The 21,422-nt window shown below is 43.0% G+C and overlaps 1 protein-coding gene across 3 annotated transcripts in view; it reads left to right on the top strand.

Moving 5' to 3' along the window:
• The window catches only part of PLPPR1 (phospholipid phosphatase related 1), a 132,962-nt gene that overhangs the window by 48,221 nt on the left and 63,319 nt on the right, over window positions 1-21,422 (top strand). For all 3 annotated transcript variants that reach the window (XM_021380460.1, XM_021380462.1, XM_021380461.1), the window contains exon 2: window positions 17,484-17,592. In XM_021380460.1, coding sequence (XP_021236135.1) covers window positions 17,530-17,592 — 63 coding nt within the window. In that variant the 5' untranslated portion in view covers window positions 17,484-17,529. The remainder of the gene's footprint in view (window positions 1-17,483; window positions 17,593-21,422) is intronic.

The following is a 21,422-nucleotide window of genomic DNA, read 5'->3' as shown; positions in this document are numbered from 1 at the left end:
AATTGGCATTTTGAAATATGAATTTATAGTGACACTGAGACACAAACTTAGCTTTGATGAACTCTGTTCTTTATGGGAGCTCTATCCCCGCCACTGAGCCATTAGTCCAGTATTGCTTTCAAAAACTCTGTCTTGACTGTTTTCATGGCAGCTGTGCTCTCTGCAGAAGTCATTAATGCATCTGATTGCAGGAAGAGAAGAGTCATCTCCCTGTGGATACACCTGTCACTGGCAGTGGAGGGCAAAGAGCTGATCTGTGTTTGGCTGCTCTTAATGATGAGACCAACTGGGTAAGAAACGTGCCTCAGGCATCTCCTGTGCCTGAGCTGTAGGGCTTGCATGTTTTTTTGCCACACTTGTGTGATGAAGTGGATGTGGATTTAAGCAGCATAGGCTTCTTGAAATACTGGTTTCAACTTGTTAAGGAATAGTAAATGGGGCCTGCCACAGAGCTGCTGTTGTACTCCCTCTGTAGTCACAACAAGTCACAGACTGACATCATTTCATTAGATTTAAGATTTCAGTTAAGCTAGTAATAATTTCCTGAATCTTGATGTGAAGTTTATTTCTTTGGCCCACATAGAAGGCACAAGCTCATTGAACTGGTGGAGAACACAGCTAGGTGTTCTGGAGGCCTTTACAACATGCTGGGGCATTACTGTCAACCAGCTAGTGTGTGTATCTGTGGTCCTGGTACATGTGTCACTTAAAGAATAGTAACTGGAGATGGGATATACAGTGATGTATCGACTCTTGGAATACGAATTCTTGCAGGGCTGTCTGAGATACTGAGCAGAGGCTTGCAAAACTGAAAGAAAAAGCACAACACAATCTTCCTGTGTTGAAATCAGATGTGCAGGAGCCAGTGGTGAAGAGACAGGATAAAGTTGCTCCAAAATGGGTGACAGAAAACAGAAAATGAGAAAGAAAGTTCAAAAAGGGAGAAAATACAATTGAAGAATGGCTTTGCAGTGTAACAGTTGAAGGTATTCTGCAGTCCCTAAAGGGTGTATAACGTGTGTACTTTAAGGAAGGAAATGGTGGAAGACTGTGAGGCACCGAAGACTGCCTTACAGGAGAAAAGGCAATTGGGACTGAAAATCAGGGGTTGGGCATACCTGCCTGCTATGCTCCACTGATGCACCTATGCATTGTTACAGCAACTATAACAGACTGAATCAGCAGTCTGACTTTTGGTCTAGGAGGTGGAAATCCTGAGAGGGAAGAGTGCAGACAGCCATGACTGAGCAGCTGGCATGAAAAGGTATAAGGGACTGCTGGGACATGTAATCTGTAATCTCAGTGGTTACTAGAACACCTTCCTGAAAGAATGGTGATGGAAACAGGAATGCAGGCCTGTGGTTTGAGTTACTCCACTCCACTGAGGTGCATCAGTCCTTCTGCAGGGGCCAATGGCACTGACCCTGAGAGGCAGCCTGGAAGTGGGGCCACTTGGTCCTGAACTGTCTCCTGGACAAAAGCTTGCAGTACTGTGCCTTCTGCAGAGAGAATGGAGGGCAAAGCTCAGCGTGAAAGCAGGCATCTCCATCTTGAAATGAGCCCTGCATGTAGGGAAGCGAGAAATACAAATCTGTGGTTATAATGCTTCTCCAGCACACCTTCCAGAAGGTTTTGGATGAACAGATCTACGAAGAATAGCTTTTCAGAAGTGAATCAACTTGACTGAAACACGAGAATCAAGCAGAGCAAGTGCAAATGATACAAGTATATGGTTTACATTCTTTGCAATCTTTGCTATTTTGTCCTCCATAGCACAGAAGAGAATGTAGTCCATTCCAACACTACAGATCTTGACACTTCTTAACTTTGTTGTCACATTCCTGTTTTGTTTGTCTCATCATATATGCATATATTTGAAGACAGAAGTGCAATACTTTTCATATAGTAATGTTGTCATGGCTGAAGTAACAGCGAGCAAAAAAACATGAACAAATGAAGGGAAGATAGAAACGTTGGCGTAATTTAAATACATGTTGATCTCAAAACCAGAGCTTCTTTTTTGTGAGAACAGATGTAATTCCTATTAATAATAGTGATCATAATTAATAGTTTATTCAGATATGAATGTGACTTTTCACCACGTAACTTATTGACAAAGAAAGATATGCAAATCTGTGTGTATACATACGTAGAGAGAAAAGTGTTTTTGTGCATTGATAAAGTGTGATGTTTAGAGCACTACAAGCAGCAATGGTGAATCAGCCGAGTCTAGAAAAGATTCCTGTGATAACTTGAGCTTTTAATGGATTACGTAATTACATAGCTTTACAAGTTGTAACTGGAGTGCGTGCTTCACTTTTTAATATTGTATTGGGGATATTTTAAAACAGCACTCCATAGATTTATGGCCCTCAGATGGACAAAAAAATAACAGATGGTAGAAGCTAGTTTCCTCTGCAATGCAAAACACTCTGTATGTGGTGTTCCAATTTGCTGGAAAGGATTTATTTTGTTTTTAAAGAACTGATCAAGTAATTTCAGTAAATGAGAATTGTAGTGTTTTAGAGGTGCTATCAGCAGTGAAGGGCTGCTGGAGAAGAGACACTGTTCTTGATGGTCTCTTTAAAGGGACACCAGTAAAGAGCACAAAGCAACATAGGTATCTTTATGTGCAGTTGTCAACTGCTAGTGTTTAGATGGCTAATCATAATTTGACCAAGTGCAGTTGTGAATCTGTTCCATTTATTTCCAGTCATCATCTGCAATGCAATTTGTACATTCCAAGTGTATTTGAGCCCACATCAATTTATGTGCATGTAACTACCCACAATATATCACAAGCATATTATAAAAGGTTTATATCTAATGAACATTCTGTAAAGGAATGTGATTTTAATCAAACCACACTGTAAGAGGTGACATTACAGTCTCAGCTACAGGATTTTCAGAATTTGGCTTTGTACTCTGTAGTTGTCATTTTAATGATAACAGTTTTGTTAGTTGTGCAGACTGCACTGTCTGAAAAAATCAAATGCTTAGCAGGTCAAACAATGGCCATGTGGATTCCTCTGAGACCTGTGCAGGTTTTGTGAGATGAAATCACACTGGGAGGAGCAAGGGCCTCCAAGAAGACCGCTACTTGGTCACATTCAGGAGTTTATAGCCATAGGAGGATCTTCAGTAGTCTTGCTGGATATGTAGGTGAAGGTTCATGTTGAACATACTGCCAAAAGCTGGAGGCAGAGGTTGTGACCTTGAGCTGGACAAAGGCTGTATTGCTTTTTCCAGTAACAACACAAGTTCTGCACTAAATGCTCAAAGATGAAGCTTTGTTAGATCTGCTATTGTCGTGGCTTCTCTTGGCCTGCCTGGAGCTTTGTTCTGGTCTTTTTAGTTCTAACGGCAATTGTCTGACAGAGCATTAGCTGTTACGGAATTAGTTTTGTATTAGTTTACTTCTATGTGATCACACTGTAGTGTTTATTTTTATAATAATTTTTCTGTGTTTCTCTATCTAACAGGCAGGACTAACAAGTCTTCATTCCTCATAGACTGAACTGTCCGGGAACTGAGGATAAAAATGTAACATAGAGGAGAACAGAGATATTAAATGAAAAGGCACGAAGTGATAACAGAGATGTCTGAACTACAACCAACTAAATTTGCATTGGCCAGTTAATGGTCTCAGAAGGACTGCAGACATGGCAGTGGTTAAAACTGGTTTTACACATTACAAAGTCAGCAAAGGAAGAATATTTAGAGAATACCATAAATAGTGAATCTGAATATAATGTGGAATTGCAGACAAGAGCAGAATAAGCAGTGTGTAAGATATGTTACAAATAAATAAATAATAAAATAAATCCAAAAAGATCCTAGACCATAGCTCCTACCATCAGTATTAATGGCTTTCTCTTGGATTAAAACTTAGTACATTGATAGCTTGCCATAACCCTCCCTCCCATCCTAGTCAAAAGCTGTCAGTATAGGGTCCAGGGAGAGTTCTGCGGTGAACATACCACCGCAAAGAAGGAAAGAGCACTGCAAGGTCTATAAAAGATATTTAACTGTTCTGAAACATTTTTTCCTATAGTTTGCTGAATTTTCATTCTTCTTTTTTTTTCCCAAAATCTGGATTAATAATAATTACTTTGTAAGTCTGTTAAGATGTCATTTAAGACTGTTAAGATAGTCTAACAGGGAATTTGTGGCTTTCCATCCAGGTTGTGTTTCTGAGGCCCACATAATGTCTGTGAGCTTCTGTACAACACTGTCATAAGGGAACAATTGTCATAAGCCTGTAGGAGTTACACTTGATTCCATTGGATGTACTGGGGGCAGATGGATAAAAAGGAGACTGCAAAACACTCAGGGCGGTTTCCTGATGGTGGAGTCACCATCCCTGAGAGTGTGGGTGCGGCACTGAGGCACATAGATTGTGGGCATGATGGTGATGGGTCGATAGTTGGACTTAGTGGTTTATTCCAACCTTAATGATTCTGTGTGGGTTTTTTTGTCTGTAGAGTGCACTCACTTTTGCTCATTACACACCTGGTGTTTACCATTAGCTCACCATGATTTTGAGTTGAAGTTTTCAATGCAGTATTCACCTGCTGAAAAAGGCTGGGAAATAAAACATACCTCTCACCTGATTTCCTTCCCTTCAGATGATCTGCCTTAGATGCCCTCTGCTCATTCCTGTGCTCATCAGCATTTCCACTGTTTCATATTTACAGTAAGACCTGTTAGAACACTCCCAAAAGCACTGGTTCCCTCAACTGTTGTAGCCGGGAAGTGAAAGAAAAGAAGTCTAGATACTTTTGGAAAGATCTCCATCTACAGCCTGAGAGTAGCTGGCATTTTGCACAAGTCTCTTTTTCAGATAAAGGAGAGGGATGTGCTATTGCTTGCTTAGTAAGGAGAAGTGTGAAAAGACCCTACAGGCTTCTGTCAGAGTATTCCAGAGATTCTTTGCTCATCTTCTTTGCCCATCTTCTTTGCCCACTGGATGGGTTGCACTTGCTTGGAAGGAAGCACGGAGAGGGGCAGATGGGTGCTGGTTCTGGTTGCATTGCAACCCCTCGTGGCACCAAGGAAATCCCTGCTGGCCAGTTAAAGTGAGGCTGAAATGTTCAGTTCCTCCTGCAAGTGAAAAGCTACAAAACCAGGGCATAACTTCATTCATGACTGCACTAAAATGTGTCTTGAACCATATGGCATGGAGCAGGAGCAGAGGAAGAGGCACTTGTTAATACTGGGCATGAAACCATCTTGGTTTCAGACTATGTTTTGTTACCCTAGACTCAAACAGAAATTCAGTGCTGAGAAAATGAGAGGTTCTCCAAAAATAATTTCGGAAGTAGCTTTTATTTTGACATCATCATTGTGTTTTCATGGGCTGTTTATAAGCTTTGATATAACAAAAAAAATTAAGCTGTTCAGACTTTCAAGTCTCATCCTTACCCTAATTCTCTTCATTCCCTTGCCTATTTACACACTCTTCTGAAGAGCTTGAAGTGAAATATTTATCTGTATTCTATTTGAATTTAACTTGCAGTCATTTTTAATAGAATCTTTAATGTTGGAAAGACCAGCAAGATCATCTTGTCCAACCATCAACTCTTCCCCACTGTATCACTAATTTTAACATATTCCCTTTGAAATTACAGCCTAAGAAATCCCAAAGTCATGGGATTTACGTAGTTTGTGATCTCTTTAGTGTCTTTCACCTATGTCTGTATTTCCCAAATTGTCAGGCTCCTGATAGAGCTACAGGGTACACAGGATATGTAGTAGTACACGTACAGTACACAGGGGTGGAGTAGTTGTACAGCTGGTAAAAAACAAGGGCCATTCCTGCACCTCAGAGGAACCAAGCAAAAAAATTCCAGCATCTATCTTGCTGTATAAAGCATCTCATTCAACTGAGATGGTAAAATAAGGCATTTTGTGAACAAATATTGAATGATATAATCACAAATACAATGCGGATTTTTAATGACTCATAATTTTTTAGTACAAACCTCTAAAGGGCAGAGGAAGGAAAACAGTACTGAAATTTATGTCAATTCTTCCAGCTAGAAACAAGAAAATTCCTAAACCTGTAAATGAACTGAGGAAGAAGTGTATTTTTTGTTTCTTTTTTTTTCAGGTTTCAAAAATACATTTCTGGTCCTCTTTTTGTGGAAGTTGTTGGGGGCAATGTAATTTTTCGGTGACCTGGTTTGTTCAGCACAGCATGAAATCCTGCTAATAAGAGGAAGAGTTGCATCATTTATTAAAACGATCCAATTAAAATACAATGAAGACCTGAAACAGGGTCTTGCTTGGACGTGGCCTCAGTGTGGAGCATGCATTTTTGAAATATGTTTTTAATATCATTAGTTGCAAAACTGTTTCTGTGCATAGCTGTGAAACCCTATTACAAATTAAGGACCATTTATTTGTGATCTTGCTGGCACATAAGCAACCAATACTTTTTAGAATAGCTCAGTAAATTTTGATGGAACAGTTGACAAAGGGTGTTTTGAAAAGAAAAAAAAAATTCAACCCTAGGTTTTCTGGAGTGAAAAGTGACAAGTGGGCCCATGAGAACCTAATGAGGTTCAACAAGGCCAAGTGCAGGCCCAGGGCACTCCCAGGAATTTATACAACCTGGGGGAAGAAGTACTTGAAAGCAGCTCTGCGGAGAGGGACTTGGGGGTCCTGGTGGACAAGAAGCTGGACACGAGCCAGCAGTGTGCGCTGGCAGCCCGGAGGGCCAACTATGTTCTGGGCTGCATTAAAAGAGGAGTGGTCAGCAGGTAGAGGGAGGGGATTGTCCCCCTTTACTCGGCTCTTGTGAGGCCCCATCTGGAGTACTGCATCCAGGCCTGGGGCCTTCAGTACAAGAAAGACGCAGTGCTTTTGGAAAGAGTTCAGAGGAGGGCCACCAAGATGATCAGAGGACTGGAGCACCTCTCCTATGAAGAAAGGTTGAGGGAACTGGGCTTGTTTAGTTTGGAGAAGAGAAGGCTCTGGAGAAACCTCACTGTGGCCTTCCAATACTTGAAAGGAGCGTATTAACAGGAGGGGGAACGATTGTTCATTAGGGTGGATAGCGATAGGACAAGGGGGAATGGTTTTAAGCTGAGACAGGGGAGATTTAGGTTAGATATTAGGAGGCAGTTTTTCACCCAGAGGGTGGTGAGGCACTGGAACAGGTTGCCCAGGGGGGTTGTGGACGCCCGGTCCCTGGAGGCATTCAAGGCCAGGCTGGACGTGGCTCTGGGCAGCCTGGTCTAGTGGTTGGTGACCCTATACTTAGCAGGGGGGTTGAGACTCGATGATCTTTGAGGTCCTTTTCAACCCAGGCCATTCTATGATTCTATAATTCTACAAAATGCAAGTTTTTATCTGAATAAGAGAAATTGCTTTGGACAGTTTTAATATTAAAAATTTCTTCTGCAAATTCCTGAGAAAGAAAATTTGGGAGGGATAACAAGAATTGTTTTCACTAAACTGACATCCTCTCATTATAGAAGATGGAATTTTCAGGCCATATGGTTTGCCATTATGGTAAGGTTCCTGATCTGGTGTCCTGGTTTCAGATGGGATAGAGCTGTTTATCTTCACATTGTCTGGTATGGTGTGATGTTTTGGCTTCAGGAGAAAAATAGTGTTGATAACACACCAATGTTTCAGTTGTTGCTGAGCAGCACTTCACATAGCCAAGGAAGTCTCAGCTTCTTGTGCTGCCCTGCAAAAGGAGCTGGGAGGGGACAGAAGCAGGACAGCTGACCCAAACTGTCCAAAGGGATGTCCCATGCCCTGTGGCATCATGTGGAACAATAAAACTGGGGGGAGTTGGCCGGAGGGCAGCTGCTGCTCAAGGACTGGCTGGGCATCCATTGGATGATGGTGAGCAATTATGTTGTGCATCACTTCTTTTCTAAATAGATATATACAAATATGTGATTATATTTACTATTATTTCCCTCTTCCTTTGCACTGTTGCACTGTTACCCTCTGTATTTCATAACCATGTTCACATCTTTCTCTACAAATTCTTCCTCTTCTTCCACCTGGTGGCCTTGATAAAAGCCTGAGGAGCAGACAGATCTGTCTTTTTATCTGTTGAAACTGTCCAGGGTTTCCTAAGAGCCTATCAGTGCTTTGGAAGGAGAGACACCAAATGCAATGGAATTGTTTTGGAGGCTGAAATGTAGTCACAAGTCCTTTTTGTACTATCTCATTGATCTGAAAGGAAATTTTTGAATATTTAAAGGGGTGAGGTAAATGGATGAGGCCATGCTCTTCGTGGTGATTTGTAGTGATAGGACAAGGAGCAAGGGCCAAAAATTTGAACATAGGAAGTTCCATATGAAGATATGGAAGCAATTATTTATGGTAAGGGTGATGGAGACCTGGTAAAGGCTGCCCAGCGCAGGTATAAGTAGAACAACCATTTCTCTTGCCTGTGATTAATCAATCAGCTGCAGTTCTGGGTCTTGAATATGCTAGTTTTGTAACTCCAGACTGCTATATTTTCATTAAAAAAAAATACTACTTATATCTGCAATTCAGATTTCCTTATGTCCATAAACTGTTACCTTATTGCTTACAACACCTGCCATTTTATTGCTATAAATGTCCTTAGAAATTCATGGAGCTTTAACCAATCAGAGGTACAGGAAATAACCAGTGGCATTTTGCATTTACTTAGAGATGTTTACAATCCCAATTAGTGTAAATCAACATGAAGTGCCTTCAGGTGGATGGGTAAAGGCCAGAAATAGTCTTTTTATTTTGCCCAAGATAATACATGGCTGTTTCACTTAGATTCATTTGAAAGTTTGAAGGAATGAAATGAGAGCTGGAGCAATTAGCATTTTTGAGTTAATTGAAAGTTAGGAGTGGGAATGGTCTTGTTAATTGCATGGATAAATTCAGAGAGGTTTGTTTTGCAAAGACTGTTCAATATTTTTAAAAAATTTCTTAATGAGCGTTGTCTTCTGATTTCTGCCTCATTTATCATGCACTGCTAATCCTTCCACCAGAAAGAGAAAAGCTTTATCAGCTGTAGCAGGTTAAAAGATTTATTCATTGGGTTTGCTGATGCGATATCACATTTTAGTAGGTATTACTCAAAGTAACCCTCAGTGAATGATAAACTGAATATTGTAGCAGGGAATTCAACAACTCACCACATGAAACAGATCAACTGTGATGACACTTTCAGACCTGCAGGACAAGGAAGGATTTGGAGGTGTGTGGTAGCTGAAAATGAGGCTGATGGCTGTTCCCTTTGGCTTCCTGAATATTAGGACATGTACCTGCTATTTACACAATTCAAGTTTTGGATTCTACTTAGGCAGCATCCCCAGATGACACAAAGTGAAGCGTATCCCTGCATGAAATTCTAGCCCTGTGGCATGGATATAAATTTTGTCACTATCAGTGGTGCCACTGGGATCTCACTCTCCTGCCTGCGGCGAGAGGTTGCTGCAAGGCCCCTGCCTTGCTGACATGCCACTTGAACTCTCTTGAAGATCTAAGTGCTACAGATCCCTTACCAGCGTGCCTGTCTAGACAATTTATACTGCTGCTTATCATTCAGGCACTGGGCAATTTTCCACATGAAGCTAGTAGCAAGGGAAAATACCCCTAACAGAATTCTTAAAACCCCTAGCATTACTTCTTTTTGTGAATCAAACCCTGCTTTGTCACAAAGGGTTCCGCCACTTATTTTTAGGAGGTTGGTAGTTTAGGAATCCAGGTGGCTATTCATGTAGTTGTCTTTGTAAGAGAGTGTTATTTTTATCAAGGATCATCAGCTTAGATTTGCTGTGAACAGAATTGCCTATATATCATTGTTTACTATAAAAATGTTCGCTAATACAAATGCAGAAATATTAAAATGCTACCTCTGCTAGCAGAAAAGGCTCAGAGCTGTCATTAGGTGGTCAAACACTGCAAAATTGTTTACTGTGATGGTAAACATGTTTGGGTTTATTTTATGGATTGGTAGAGGTTGTCCTCATTAGCTTTTCAATGATAGGAAGCCAGAGCTAAGTGTGTGGCTTCCTTTTGCCCAAGCTCCATTGTGTATCACCAGTGTTTATATGCATTTTTATGTTGATTAATGGCATTCTGATCCCATTTATTACTTTCTCATTTGTAGATCAAAAGCAGTGTGTTCAGGCTCACTGGGACAATAAACTGAGGATCAGTTGTGTAGAACCTTTGAATAGTTGCAGATGTGGTTCTGTTACTATAGTTTTATTTTTACGTACTGAAACCAAGCCAGCAATTTTGTGGTGCTTGTCTTTCTTGCATCCAAGTGAAATCAGTAATCACCTCTCCATATAACCACAGAACTGGGCTGTCCCTGCCTGCATGGCCTCAGACCATGGTGCTTTTGGACACTGTGCCTTGCTGGGCCTGGGGCCAGAACCCAGCTCAGCCAAAACCGGGCCACATGGAAGAAGGGTGGGGAAGGTTCATGGTCGTAACTCCTAACACTGCCCACTGTGGGACAAACGGAGAAGAACGAAGCCAACACATGTAAGGGGGATCTCCCAGCTTTATTTTCTTGGCTGCTCGGGACTGGACACGGCTGCTTCCACACCATCTTTGGGACTGGCTTTTGGGATGCTTTCTCTGACGTTGGACCCAGGAGCAGCTTTGTGCTCAGGCTGGTCCCCGCTGCCTGGACCGGCTCCCACGGCCTCCTCAGGGCCAGCTGTGGGAATTTGAAGTGCGACACCCCAATTTGGGGGGGGGATCAGCTTCAAGTGTGGGCCCGCCCTCACTGCCTGGATCGTCTCCTGTGTGCAGTTAGTGGGGTAGCCCTGGAGGACCTCAGTGGCGCTGGTCTGGCTGAGGTGTGGGTGCTGCTCTGAGCACCTCGGGCTGTCGTACAGCTGCCTCCACGACATCTTCAAGGCAGGCTCTGGGAGCCTGAGGCCCGACCTTGCAACAGGGAGAGGCTTCTTGTGTGGCCTGTCCCCCGCCATCTCAGATGCTTTCTGGATGCAGCTGCTGGGGAGCCTCTGGAGGACCGTGATGTCCCCTGTCTGGCAAGGCTCCAGGAGCAGGTCTGAGCACCTGTAGCTGGTGCCCATCTCCTCCCACCACATCTTTGGCGCTGCTGAGAGGTATCCTGCTCCTCAGATAAATGTGAGCGGGTGGTCATCTGCTCTGCCACAGGCACTCTGGGCTGGATGCTGAGCTTAGGCAGCTGGGAGCTGCATGATGGGCCTGATGCTGCCTGGCTGGCGGGGCCAGAGGTGATGTTTTCAGATCCTGAAAATATGTGACACGGCGCTGGTACCTCCTGGCTGGAAGCACTGGGGCTGGCAAGCTCTGAGTTGGTACAGGAGGCTGTAAGGAGAGACAGGAAGGTCATCAGGATGAACCTCCAGCTCCAGGGTGGAACAGGCTGCCATCCCTCCTGGGGCAGAAAGTCTGTGGCAAGGCTGCTCTGAGCACCTGCTGCAGGTCTTGCATGACCCCAGTCCAGCGGTACAGGGCCATGCCCACAGGGTGAGGGGAGGGCTCCTACCCTGATGCAGCCCCAGTGGAACCAGGCCTGTTTGCACACCGGGCACACCATGGTGTGGTAGGACGTGCTGTCTCCCACGGGCTCCAGGCAGATGACGCAGATGGTGTCCTGAGATGGAGCTGCCTCTGCTGCCTGCCAAGGATGGGGCTCCCAGCAGAAGGACCTGGGCAGGAGTACAGAAGGGAGGGGCATGGTGAGAAGTGCTGCGAGGAGGGCAGAGGACCAGGAAGGAGCACCAGACCTGGGCTCTGGCTCTGGCAGCACGCTGGGAAGTGTCGCTGTGGGTTCCTCCCACAGAGGAACAGGGAGGAATGGCAGCATGGCTGCTGCTGACAGCCCTTACCTGTGTGGCCCAAAGTACTGCGTGTCACATTCCCTGTCCTCAGTGCAGGGCAGATGGAAGCTGCGCTCACAGCCAGTTTCTGCACAGCTGATGGGAGCTCCCCTCCCGCCACAAACAAAGCAGTTTTGGAAAGAGCAGAGCAACCCCCATCAGTAGCAGGCTCAGGGCCTCCACGGCCAGCCCCACTTCTCAGGGCAGGGCGCAGGCTGTGGGTGCTGCTGCGTCACACTCTGCAGAGCCGCCTGGCAGACAAGGCTCATTGGCTCTGGCAGGACTTCGTCCTGGAGCTGGTTGGAAGGGCCACGATTGCTTTCTTTGGGCCCATGAGAAGCCGCTGCAAGCCTCTGCCGGCAGCAAGCTCCCTGGTCCGTTCAGGTCCTCACCTTCTGGTCTGCCAGGTGGATTGAGCTCTGGACGGCATCAAGGAGGAAGCCAAAAATTCCCCCCCTTGGCAGCCTCTGTTCCAGAAGGCCATTGGCAAAGAACTGTAGGAGAGAAAAGAGCGGGATCTCATGAGGCCAGAAAGGAAGGGAGCATCCCTGGCAGAAGGCTGGCAGGAGCCCTGGAGGGAACTCACCAAGCAGAAGTGATGGGCACAAAGCCCACTCTTGGCAAATGTACACCCACAGATGTCCGGGTCAACCTCTGCCCGACGGCTCAGCATGCACACTGGAGAGGAAGGAGAGAACAACCGTGAGCAGCAGTGAGGAGCTGGTGGGGCCGGGTGTCCCTGGGGGCCATCCCCAGGGCCTGCTCCGTGCCTGCTGTGCCAGCTGAGGGGCAGGGCTGGAGGGAGTGGAGGAGAGGGGGGCATTGCAGGCCCAGCAGTGCCAGCAGGCAGCCACAGCCCAAGCTGGGCCCCTGGCCAAGGAGGAGAGGGGCCCTGCCCGCGGTGCTGGGGAGCACCTGCCCTCCCCTTCCTCCCCTTCCAGGTGCAGGCAGACCCCCAGCGGCCCTGGTTGAATTTGTGATCTTGAGGAACATGGGCCTGGTAAAGAGTAGAGTAGGGGCCCTGAACTTCAGGAAAACAAACTTCTGGCTATTTAAGGAATTGTTGGATGAGGTCCCCTAGGAAACTGTCCTTAGGGAGAAAGGAACAGAACAGAGTTGGCAGCACTTTAAGGATGCCTTTCTGAGCGCTCTTCATCCCCCAGAATAAAAAATCAGGCAGACGAGGCAGGAAAGCAACATGGATGAGCAAGGGCCTGCTGGTCAAACTGAGGGAAGAAAAGGCAAAGCAGAAGCAGTGGAAGAAGGAAGGGATGCATTGCCTGTGAAGAATACAAGGATGCTGTCTGCATGTGCAGGGATGGGATCAGGAAGACTGGCAAGGGATGTGAAAACCATCAAGAAGGGTTTCTTGCCCAAACTGATCCTTGATGGACTGGTGCAGAAGGTTTAGTCCTTTTTTTTTTAACTTGTAAACAGAATTCTTATTTTAATGAGAATGAAGATGTTTGTAATTTGAAGCCAGTTAGCAGCACAGGGTTGCTAATTTTTAATGCAAGGTTAAACTAATATACAAACCAGAAAATGCTTTCATTTTAAGTGTCTTTAATTTTGTTGTGTTCCTCCTCCTAATATAACAATTAAATTTGATTTTAAAACAGAGCGTTAGCTGCAGCTGCGAAGGTCATTAAACTATCTAGATTGAGAAGGACAGGAATTCCGATCCTTTTTTTTTTTTTTTTTTGTGCTTGATCACATTTTGGACCAGATGAAAAGTAGACCAGTGGTTGCCTTCCTCATCTAAGGAAATGTGCATTGATTAAATGAGACACATGTTGTAAGCTGTGATAAACAATACCTGCTCTGAGGATTCCGCTTTTCTGGATTTTGGATTCTGGAATTTTCCACAGGTGCCCAGATAATTATTATACACTGTTACAGTAAGGTTGACCACTATTGTCTGAGGAATGGGCTAGCGATTCATTGTTTGAGCACTGATAACATGGAACAGTGATGAGCTGTACTGTGTCTGCTGCAGGAGATATGTATACTATAAAGACTGAGAAAATGCTAGTTTATCCTAGATGTGTCCTTTTGGCTGTGTGCCACATGCTTAAATAAAAAGCTTTAGAACATACCTGAATGGGGCCTTTAGTAACCTGTAAGAAGAGACCTTTCTTTATCTTTCCTCTACTCTCTGACTCTCGTTCTTTTTTCTTCCTCTGGATGGATCCCAGAGGCTATAAAATCTCTTCAGCGTGAGTTGTTCTTTCTTCACTGTCCTTTTTAGTTAATTTTCAATTCACTTATATATATTCCATGTCTCTGCTTGTTCTCCCAGGAGATGTCAGACAATAACCTCCTACACTGTAGTTCAGGGGCTTTCTGAAAATGTACGTGGGGTAAATTGAGAAAAATGAGAACTCACACTAATTAATTCACAAATGCAGTATTCTATACATTGTTTAAAGAGTGGGAGCACCTCGTAATACCAGAGCTCTAGATTATTAATATTCACTCTACCAGGGTCCCTAATTAACTGGAATAAGTTTGACCAATTTTCCTCTCATTGCAGTGCTCACATATTAGACACTAAAAGGTCATAACTAGTGGGAATTAAAAAGCCTTCTGTAGATTTCATAGCACAAGCTCCTTAACAGTTGAGTCAAATTGATAAAAAACAAGAATGAAAACAATCAGACAAAACCCTATACTGATATAATAGCTGTTATTTCCCACTGCTTTGTTCAGATACTTTGTGCTGTGAAAATGTGTTCAGTGCAAAGAGGTATGGTTTTTAAGATGGGACTGTCACTAAACACTTGTTTTACATCTTACTGTGATTCTCCCATTTTGGAGGCAAAAATACATTATCTCTGACTGCTGTGCAGACTGAAGCAGTTAGGGATTTCTGTAATCTGTGTTTTGCAGTGTCTGTGTCCCTAGAGGACTCATTGCCAGCTGGAGAGAGACAAAAGGTTGTGTGCTCCCGTTAAGATCACACTGTTCCTCCCCTCCACCATTCTGGAGACTGAGCTGATGAAAAGACCTACTGTGACAAGCAAAGGCTAGCTGAGAGTTTTCCCACAGTGTAGGAATCAACTGGCCTGATCAGGCAGCTATGTGGTTTTAGACTACTTACATCTGACACAAATGTGTCATCACATAGGAGAGAAGCTGACATGTAAAATGCTTTCCCATAGGAAGTGCTGTCTTTTTAGACCAGTTTTTCACAATGAGCATGAAAAAACAGACATAGTGATACATATTTATGACATAAGGAGTCCCCTAGCATTAAATTAGACATTTTTACGTGACTGCTAAGAACCCTCAGCATCTTTGCTGGCCTGTGCTGTTGTTTCACTCATTTGTTGAGAACATTTCTTAAATTCCTGGGTTGCTTGCAGCCCTCTGCTTTCATTAGGAACATGCCATTGCAACTGAAGGGATGGCTGTAAGTTACAGGACAATGTTATGAAAAATACTGTTTATTTGAAAGGTAGACCTGGGAAGGGATTCATGAAGGTGCTAAGGTATTAACATCTTTACGCTAAGCCATTTCAAAATTAGGATTTGCAGAAAAGGTGTTGACAGTGTACAATCCCCAGGGTACAAAAAGAGTTCAGTATAGTAATGCACTGTGAGTGGCTCTAACCCTCTAACATACTGTTCCACCAGGCACCACATGTTTGATGAGTTAAAGGGAGAGGGTGCTGCACAAGAGCCAGTGGTATGAAAGGTATCGCTACAAATTAATGATTGGAGAATTTTTCTATAACCCAAATGGAGTTGGAATAGTAAAACCCAAAAAAAAAAAAAAAAAAAAAAAACCAAACCAAAAAACCTCAAACAAAACAAAACAAAACAAAAAACTAATGGCACAAATCCCTGAGAGAAAACCCATTTTATCTCCTAAGTAAAGCTGAAGTATGCTTCAAAGAACAGGCGTTTTGAAATTCAGAATGTTTGTATTTCAGAACTGGGATACAGTGTAGGATGGGAATCTGAAGCATATCAGAGGTAACATTTCCTGAGCACTGTGTGAGACCCAGAACTGCATTTTTCAATGGCTAGAAGCTCAGAAACATCTTAACACACAGCGCGTCTTCAATGCAGCCACTACAGTTGAGCCTAGAACCACATTGCCAAAATCTTCATGTGCATTATGTATTTTACAGCTCTGGGTCAAATAAATTATGGAGAGCAGGGATAAAAAATAGTCTAAGTAGTCCCTTAGTGGCAATACTAGTTGGGTGGTGGTAGCAGCTGACCCGGCTCCTCAGTCCATAACCTCTGCTGAATTCTGTGCTCTGCTAATAGTGTTTTTTCCCGTGTCCCTGCTGAGAGCTGGTGGGAAAGCACTGGCTTCCCTTGTGAGCCTCACAAGCTCCGTATGCCAGGGCCTGAATCCTCACCCTGATACCAGTGAAGTCAAGGATCTGGACCAAGTTGCTGTGCAAATCTTCTTCTGGAAAATACACCAGCTTTCACCTCCTTCTTATCCACTGGCCCTGGCCCATGAGATTCTCATCAAGAGTGTATGATTTTGGTGTGTTGGAAATAAGGTTGTGCCCACCAAAATACATAGGTGAGGCCTACAGGGGTGGGGGCTCATGGCAGCCTCCAGCTTCTTCATGAGGAGAGAGGTGGGTCAGGCTCTTCACCAAGAAGGTGGTGGTTAGTCATGGCCCACCGCCTGCTGGTGTTCAAGAAAAATGTGAGTATTATACGATTCCGTGAAATCTGTGCTCACTCTTGATGTGCTCACGTTTAAATTTATAGCAAAGGATTTGCACCCTCATGTGTGTCTCGAGATCACTGGAAGCATGTAGCTGGCAGGTCTTGATCTACATACTATTTTTCAGACCCATTTATCTGCTAGCTTAGGTCACTACCAGTCTCACTCTCTTTAACTGTTTGAGCCAGACTTAGCTTCTTGGTGTATTCATGCACAAAATCACAAACAGTCTCTCAGTAAAAATTCTCTGTGTTAGTCTTCTGTTCTTTTCTAATTTTGTGCTGCAAAGAGATTAAATGTCTTTCAACAGAGTGTCACATGGGAATGTTAATTAAAATAGCCAGTAGTTTGAAGTAATGCTACACAGGAAAGGTGTTCTGAGTTAATATGCTAATTTATAGCAGGACAGAAAGACTCTGCAGCGTGGACGCATGCATTTTTGTTGCATATGCTTGAGGTTTTTTTGTATGGATAAGCCATGATGTCTTCTCAAGTAGGTCACATTTCATGCAAATAATTGATTATTTTTACATTGTACATTGTATCATAAGTGTGTCTTTTAAACTGTAAGTTCACTAGTCAATTACCACCATTTCTTGATTCAAAAGACATTGTAGGCAGGGTAGTAGGCTGAAAATGTAGTTTTACGGTATGTTCTGAGGAAGAAGAATTTGCTTGGGAGTGGATTGTCATGAAGGACAAAGTTTGTATCCCTTACTGCTCTTTGCTCTATAAATGACGTAACTTTTTACCTGTCTGTCATTTATTTTTGTGCTGCAAAAGGATTGCCTTCTCAGGTTATTTTGAACAAACACAAGTTAGACCTTTGTGCTCTTTTTTGTCTGTCTCCCTGGTCCTGTATGTCATGTTATGAACCTTGGTATGTTAAATGTGGAGTTTGCAAAGCAGTGGAATATATTGAAGTATCTTTGTCTTTTCTTTATCAGGATAGTAAAGTTTTGAACGGTGCCTCCTCAAGAAGTGTGATGAGAAATGGCTTTAGGAAACAACACCCAGAGAAGTTACTCCATCATCCCCTGCTTCATCTTTGTTGAGGTGAGTGCAGCACTCAGTTGACTCAAAAAATCAATTTGCTGGCCAGACCTTGAGTGTTTGGTAGAGAATAATAAATAGCTGCAGGTGTAAGTCAGCAAGTGACTACTTGAGTTTTCTCAGTTTTCTTCAAACTTGTATCTATTTTGAGGCAGCATAAGGATGAAGCATTGTTTAGAGAAATGTCAGATCTCATAGTCTAACAGTTCATAGGCTTAGGAAGCAACATTTAGCTCTATTTTCAGCTCAGGTGTAACATAAAATATAGGTGAGGAACAGCCATCCTTTAAGTTTGAAGAAGGAGCTGGCTAGCTCAAAGGTCTGTGAATTGGCAAGAAGCACAGTTACAGGAGTGGATGTTTCCACATGTTTGTTAGGTGCAACTTTTTTAAATTGGCTCATTTCTCTATATAATTGACTTTTTTGTGGTGTTTCTTCTACTTACCTCAACACTGCCAGACAGACCAAAATCAATATTGAAACCAATAAATGTTCAACTGGTGCTTAAAAGGCTGTAAGGGTTTTCTCAGTGATGGTGTAGTTCTAAGTTTGCAGGGAGGGTGAAAATTTATGTTAATTTTGATATAGTTGCCTGTGACTGCTTGTCCATAGTGCCACCCCTCTGATGTAGCTTGGATGCAGTGCTTACTCTTTGGCCCAAGCTGTGAGATGTCTTATGCTTATTGACAAGAGAAGCACTAAAAACAGTCAAAAGACTAATTGTAATGCTGGATATACAGGAAGATTTACGTCATTCCCACTGAAATCTTGGAAAGGCTCCAGTGTGCTGCAGCAGCAGGTGTAATGGGCACTGTAAGTCGCTGCTGTTCAGAAGAGATATTTCCTCAAGGCCTTGAAAAGCACACAGTGACATCCAGGACCTTTCTAACCTTTACCCACTTGCAATCTTCTCATAGGATCTCCCCCACCCAGGATCAAAAGTTTCCTTATATGCACTCTCCACTTTCTGTGCTACTAGCTTAGCTTTAGCAGGAGTCAGAAGATCCCTCGGTATTTAATCTAAGGTCAGCAGTAGTTTTGTTTTTGACCTGAAGGGGCAGTGGTCAATCCACCCTTGTAGGAGGAATCTGTTGGGTTGGAAGGTGAAGATGGAGGAAAAGCATAACAAAACCACTGCTACAGCTCAGCATGACTTCCCAGCTTCAGCTGTGGCAGATGCTAGTGTGGGAAGGTGACTGTCACACAACACAGTGGAGAGTTTTAAGGGAGCCTTGGCAGAATGGGGACTGGACAAGGGTTTACAGTTCTAATTAGAGTTTTATTGTTGCATAAAAAAAAGACATGAATAATCATGTTAGTTGCACAGGCTTTTCTGTTACACCTGGACTAACTCATTGTATATCAAGTCAAAATCTTAGCAATCATCATGTAATACAGTCATTACCTGGATTCAGACTTTATGTAAAAGAACCTGAGTCACTCAGTTATGATGGTGGAGGTATCCCTGGCCACTGTGGGGTCACAAGTTTTCCTGTCCAGCGGCATTTCTGTACTAAAATCCACTTAGGGCTTGTAGCTGCCTAACTTTATGGACAGTGCTGCATGTATTGTTATAGTTCCCTGTTCCAGAACTGATCTCGCCATCTCCTGTAACTCCAGCACCTGGGTATTGCTAACACTGATGGGTTTAATCATCCTGTTGATTCATTCTCCCCATATCCTCTTACTGGCTCAGCACTTGGTTTTTGTTGTCTTTATGATAAAGGGTATCCCTACACACTGGGGCCAAAGAGAAGGAGAGAGAAGGGGGCAAGAGTATATAATAACAGCCTGCTTACATACTGGGGATATTTGCCTTCTTGCTGGTTATGCTAACCATGCTGCCAGGGGTCAGGAGAAGAGGGTGCTGCTCGCACCAACTGACCCTTCCAGTGTTTTGCAGGGGTTTGTCGCTGACATAATGTCCAGCTTCTGGGGAATCTCTGTGTCTGTTTCTTAAGGAGACTGTGAGACTGTTCTTATTGAGAAACAAGACACTACTTTATCCCATCACTTAGAGAAAGAAAGGGTAAAAGCAGAGAAGAAACTACAGTAAGGCCAGTGGAAACATAATGAACACCACCAGGAATAAAATTTCTCGAATTTATTGCATGAAGCAAGCTGCTCTGAAGGTTTTTAGTCCTCTAAAGGTGTGAATGATGAGCCTGGTTGGCAGTGTATGACAGAGTTATAAATAGTTCCTCCTGTAGACAAAACTGACGTGAACACAAGAATAAATCATTTGTGTACTTTCCTTGTCCTTTTATATGTTTGCCTTCCTGATTAAAATACAATTTTAAATGAAAAATCAGGTAGAATCAGAGAAGTAGCATCCAAAAATGATGTTCTCTCTACTACATTATGCGAAAACACACTTTCCTTGTTGTTGTTTTTTGTCCACAGTGGAGATTTTTAATGTAGCATTGTTGGAACTACAATGCAGGCATTGTAACATTAAAAAACAGGAAATCTAATTTCCTGCTGGGAATGCAGAGATGATTGATAGTAGCCATTCAATCTGAAAAACCTGGTAAATCTCAAGACACACTGAAAGCACTTTGCTTTTCATACAGCCACATTCTATGTCTGAGACTAAGAGTAGAGTTGATAAAATGTATGATACCTGGTTGCCATTGCTAAAGGCATGGAGGACAGCAAAAAACATGTTGCCTGCTTTCCAGGTAACGTTTTTCCATGTGAAAACAATCTGGTAGTTAACATGCTTGGTGATCATGAGTGAGAAGGGAAGTGATCACGACATATTATTATTTCTTAGTATGTTCCCCAGGATATACTGCCTTCCTTACTGTCTTCCATAGAATGTAGTCCTTTGGTTAAGAATTGTGAGATATTTACTCTTAAGAAAAAGTGGCATTATTTAAGCTGAGCTTGGCTGTTACATCAGTTAATCTGCCAGTAGATATTTGGCAAGTGCCCAATGTGCAGTGTCCCTTTAAACAAGTAATGGTGGAAACAAGGTGTCACAAGCAGTTTGGGCATGTTAAATACAATTAAGCTCCAGTCTGCACAAATGAAACACAATTTTAGCATTTATTCCAATTTCCATTCTTTTCCTTTCCATTTTCTTCACTCTCAACTAACTTGTAGCAGTTAGTTATTATAAAACCTGACCTGAAGATGAATAGCTCATTATAAGAGCTTCCACATCACATCTGAGTCTACTAATTCCATTTTCTTATACAAAATATGAACTTTTTAATAACATAGAGATAGCATGTTATGTCTAATCTGTGATGATGGGAATGATAAATGAACATTTTTAGTCCCTAATTAGAAACACAATGTCACATTAAGCGTAGATTTAAACACTAAATATGGATTCATTAAACTAATATTTAGCCACTTATCAGATCTGAGTGCTTCTCCTAAACAATGCAGGCAGCTTTCCAGATGGTCCTTTATTGTATCATGAGAGGTATCGTTGCAGTCTGGCATTTGTTACCAAAAGTTTATAATGGTTTGTTGTATTAGATTGTTAAGCGTGCAAGCAATTGATTTGGAAGTGCAACAGTCATGTTCTCCTCTCCCCTGTCCCACTTTGGAGCATCGTTTGCAGCCAGCAACAGTGAAGAGAGCCTTCAGGAAGCTCTTGTCCAGCTGAAGGACAAGAAGGACCTCATCATGCAGGGGATCTAAGGAGGACTCTAGTTTTGTTGTACCTTCTCAATTAAGAATCATATTTCCTTAATCATCACATTCCTGCTGTCCAAAGATACAAATAACTTCTTCAAAGAATTTTTAATTCCCTCCCTCCCTCCCTCCCCCCAAACCCAAGAGGAAAACCATGAAATGTACAGATGACAGGTCCTAGA

The sequence above is a fragment of the Numida meleagris genome, chromosome Z (genome assembly GCF_002078875.1).
Source record: "Numida meleagris isolate 19003 breed g44 Domestic line chromosome Z, NumMel1.0, whole genome shotgun sequence".
NCBI classification, from domain to species: domain Eukaryota; kingdom Metazoa; phylum Chordata; class Aves; order Galliformes; family Numididae; genus Numida; species Numida meleagris.
The sequence above is the reverse complement of the archived record's forward strand: the minus strand, read 5'-3'. Positions and strand labels throughout refer to the sequence as shown.